This window comes from Plasmodium gonderi (assembly GCF_002157705.1).
Source record: "Plasmodium gonderi DNA, contig: Pgo-contig_44, whole genome shotgun sequence".
NCBI classification, from domain to species: Eukaryota; Apicomplexa; class Aconoidasida; order Haemosporida; family Plasmodiidae; genus Plasmodium; species Plasmodium gonderi.
Window position 1 is genome coordinate 24,742 of NW_021628978.1, and position 2,737 is coordinate 27,478.

Below are 2,737 nucleotides of genomic sequence, written 5' to 3' on the forward strand. Positions count from 1 at the left end.
TATTTGAAAAATATTTGTTTCATTTTTATAATTATTATTTATGAAAATAGATAATACATATTATGTATGTATGGATACATTTTCTCTAATTAACTATATAAATTAATAAATTTCAATTTATTTACATATATGCTTATGATAATTTTAAAATATTATATTAATTAATGATGACTATATAAGGATGTATCAAAAAAATATATTTTATTCACTATCCAACATTAAAAGACGCTTAAGAGTCTATTTCCATTATATTAATATTATATAAACAGTTTTTTGTTTGTATAATAATTTAATTCTTCGAATAATAATTTTTATCCTTATAGTTTATTTTCTTAAACAAAATAATCATGAATTTATTTATTGGCATTATCTATTTTTGTTATAATTAACTTTCCGAGGCATATTTTATTTGACACTTATGATTTGATAAGTCCTGTGATATTTTTAATGAATCTATTAGGTTGAAATGATCTGTACTTTTTGGTTTATACCTTTTTTTTAGTTTTTTTACTCTAGGATGTAGTAATGAACCAAATACAGTAAACTGAAAGAAAAAAAAATAATACAATATTTTGTTAAGTGTTCACTAACTTGTTATACACATTTTAAAATGTGTGTCATAATTTATTTTATAACAAACATTTAGTATATTAAACTTATATTTAACCTTATAAATAAAAAATATAATTGTAGCAACTGTAATTATTAAAAATGTTATTCCTGTCAGTGTTCCTGTGTCAACCTGTGTGACAAGTTCTGATGTCACCTGTTGGACCGTAGATGATGTCATCTCTTGGACCTGGTCTATGTCCTGAGCTTTTTCTGTTTTCTCATTTCTCTCTTGTATTTTTTTCCTTGACTCATCCTCTTGAAGCAACATTCTATCCCTTTCATAAGGGGAATCTAATATATTTTGAGCTCGTCTGCAGTAATAACCGTGATTTTTATAGTTATTATATAATTTGCTAAAACTATCGAGCAAATTGTAAATACTGTCATTTTGAGTTTGTAATATCTTTCTTTTATTTAAAAGATTATTATATATCTTAACACAGGGTTCCCTATAATGACATATGTAATAACCACTTGGTATTTTATATAAATACATATATAACTCATCCATGAAATTAAATATTTCATATGTCCCCTGTTCAAGTTTTTTTATATGATCTTTGCATATATCAGGTATATTAATTCTTACATTCGTTCTATTGCTTGTTATTTTATTGTAGCAATTTTGTTCATTATTGGTGCACGTTGTACTAAAATTTTTAAAAATTTTATTTAGCTTATAATTGTAATACGAACAACTTTCTTCTTTTTTAATATTTGCATTATTTTTTATATGAAATAAATAACTACCAGTATATAAGCAGTCTATATAAAAACCACACATACCTCTATTTCCGGTTAATTCTTGACAAATGTCCCTGCACGCAAACCCCAAACTGGTATTTTCTGGGGTACCATTACGATAAATATTCTTTGCTTCTTCATACTCATTTTTGCATTTAGGATATATACTATTGAAATCGATCTACAAAAGAAAGACATGAAATGTATATAAAACATAAATCATATATATAGGGAGGCATTTGAGTATCTTTTTCAAAAATAACGATAATTTAAATATATGTAGTTTAAAATAAAAAAGAAAATACATCATTATTTACACTTACACTACTATCCATAATGTTTTAAGTAAGTGATTTCCAGAAAAATATATTAATCGTTTTGTAATTATTTCATATTCATTGAAATTATAAAAAAAATATTTTATTTTAATAGGCTTCAAGATCAGGATTTTTGATATACTTTTCTTATAAATATTTTGATTTTTCTTACGAATACCTTAATTTTACGAATTATTTCCTATATAATAGTATTTTCATAATATCTTCTTAAAATATAATAAGAAATGAAAATACAAAACAAATTAATTTTTTTATAATTTATATTTAATTAATATATACATAAATTGCAAAAAATTTATTATTATATACAAATTAGTATGATATATCCTATATTAAAAATAAGTATTTAATTAAATTTATACATATTTAATTTTAAATGTAATAATGATAGATTATTATAGCATATAAACGCATTACATAAATAGCCATTATGCATAAAAAAAATTATTTAATATTAAAATTTTACATTATGTATCATACTCACAAAAGTTTTATAAATTTAACGAATTCTTGTTTTATGGGTTAAGTAATAAAATGAATTAATATTACTATTATTAAATAATCTCTAATATTAAATGTATTTATGTAGTATATTTATTTTTATTATTATTAATGTTAATGATCAATGTAAAATAAATTCATAATTTTATTTTATATTATTATTTTGTACGCGCTTTAATATACTAAAATAATTCTTGCCCCATATCCTAAAGAAATTATGTTAATTGTGAAATATAAAAACATATACAATATGTATTTTATATATAAATTAGAAATAATATAGGTGTTAATCTTATTTTGTTTTTTTTGGAAAACAATTCACAAAATACATATTTCATAATGATTATAACACATATTGCTTTATGTGATTATTAAAAAATTTTTTTTTTGTATTATTTCTTTTTGAAATAAATATATTTCAAAGTAGGATAAAATAATTGAAAAAAAAATTTAGTTAATTGTTATGTGAATAATAAACTTGAATTAATAAGATGATTACAACAAATATTTAAAAATCATATATATAAGGAGCATATTAAATC

The 2,737-nt window shown here is 20.7% G+C and overlaps 1 protein-coding gene across 1 annotated transcript; it reads right to left on the reverse strand.

The window, feature by feature from the left end:
* Nucleotides 1-385: 385 nt before the first annotated feature.
* PGO_000470 (variable surface protein) lies at nucleotides 386-1,691 on the reverse strand (the record flags this gene model as incomplete). Its single annotated transcript, XM_028690776.1, has 3 exons — nucleotides 386-544; nucleotides 668-1,537; nucleotides 1,680-1,691. 3 exons carry the CDS (start codon nucleotides 1,689-1,691, stop codon nucleotides 386-388), a joined length of 1,041 nt encoding a protein of 346 aa, XP_028546577.1.
* Between the last annotated feature and the right edge of the window lie 1,046 nt (nucleotides 1,692-2,737).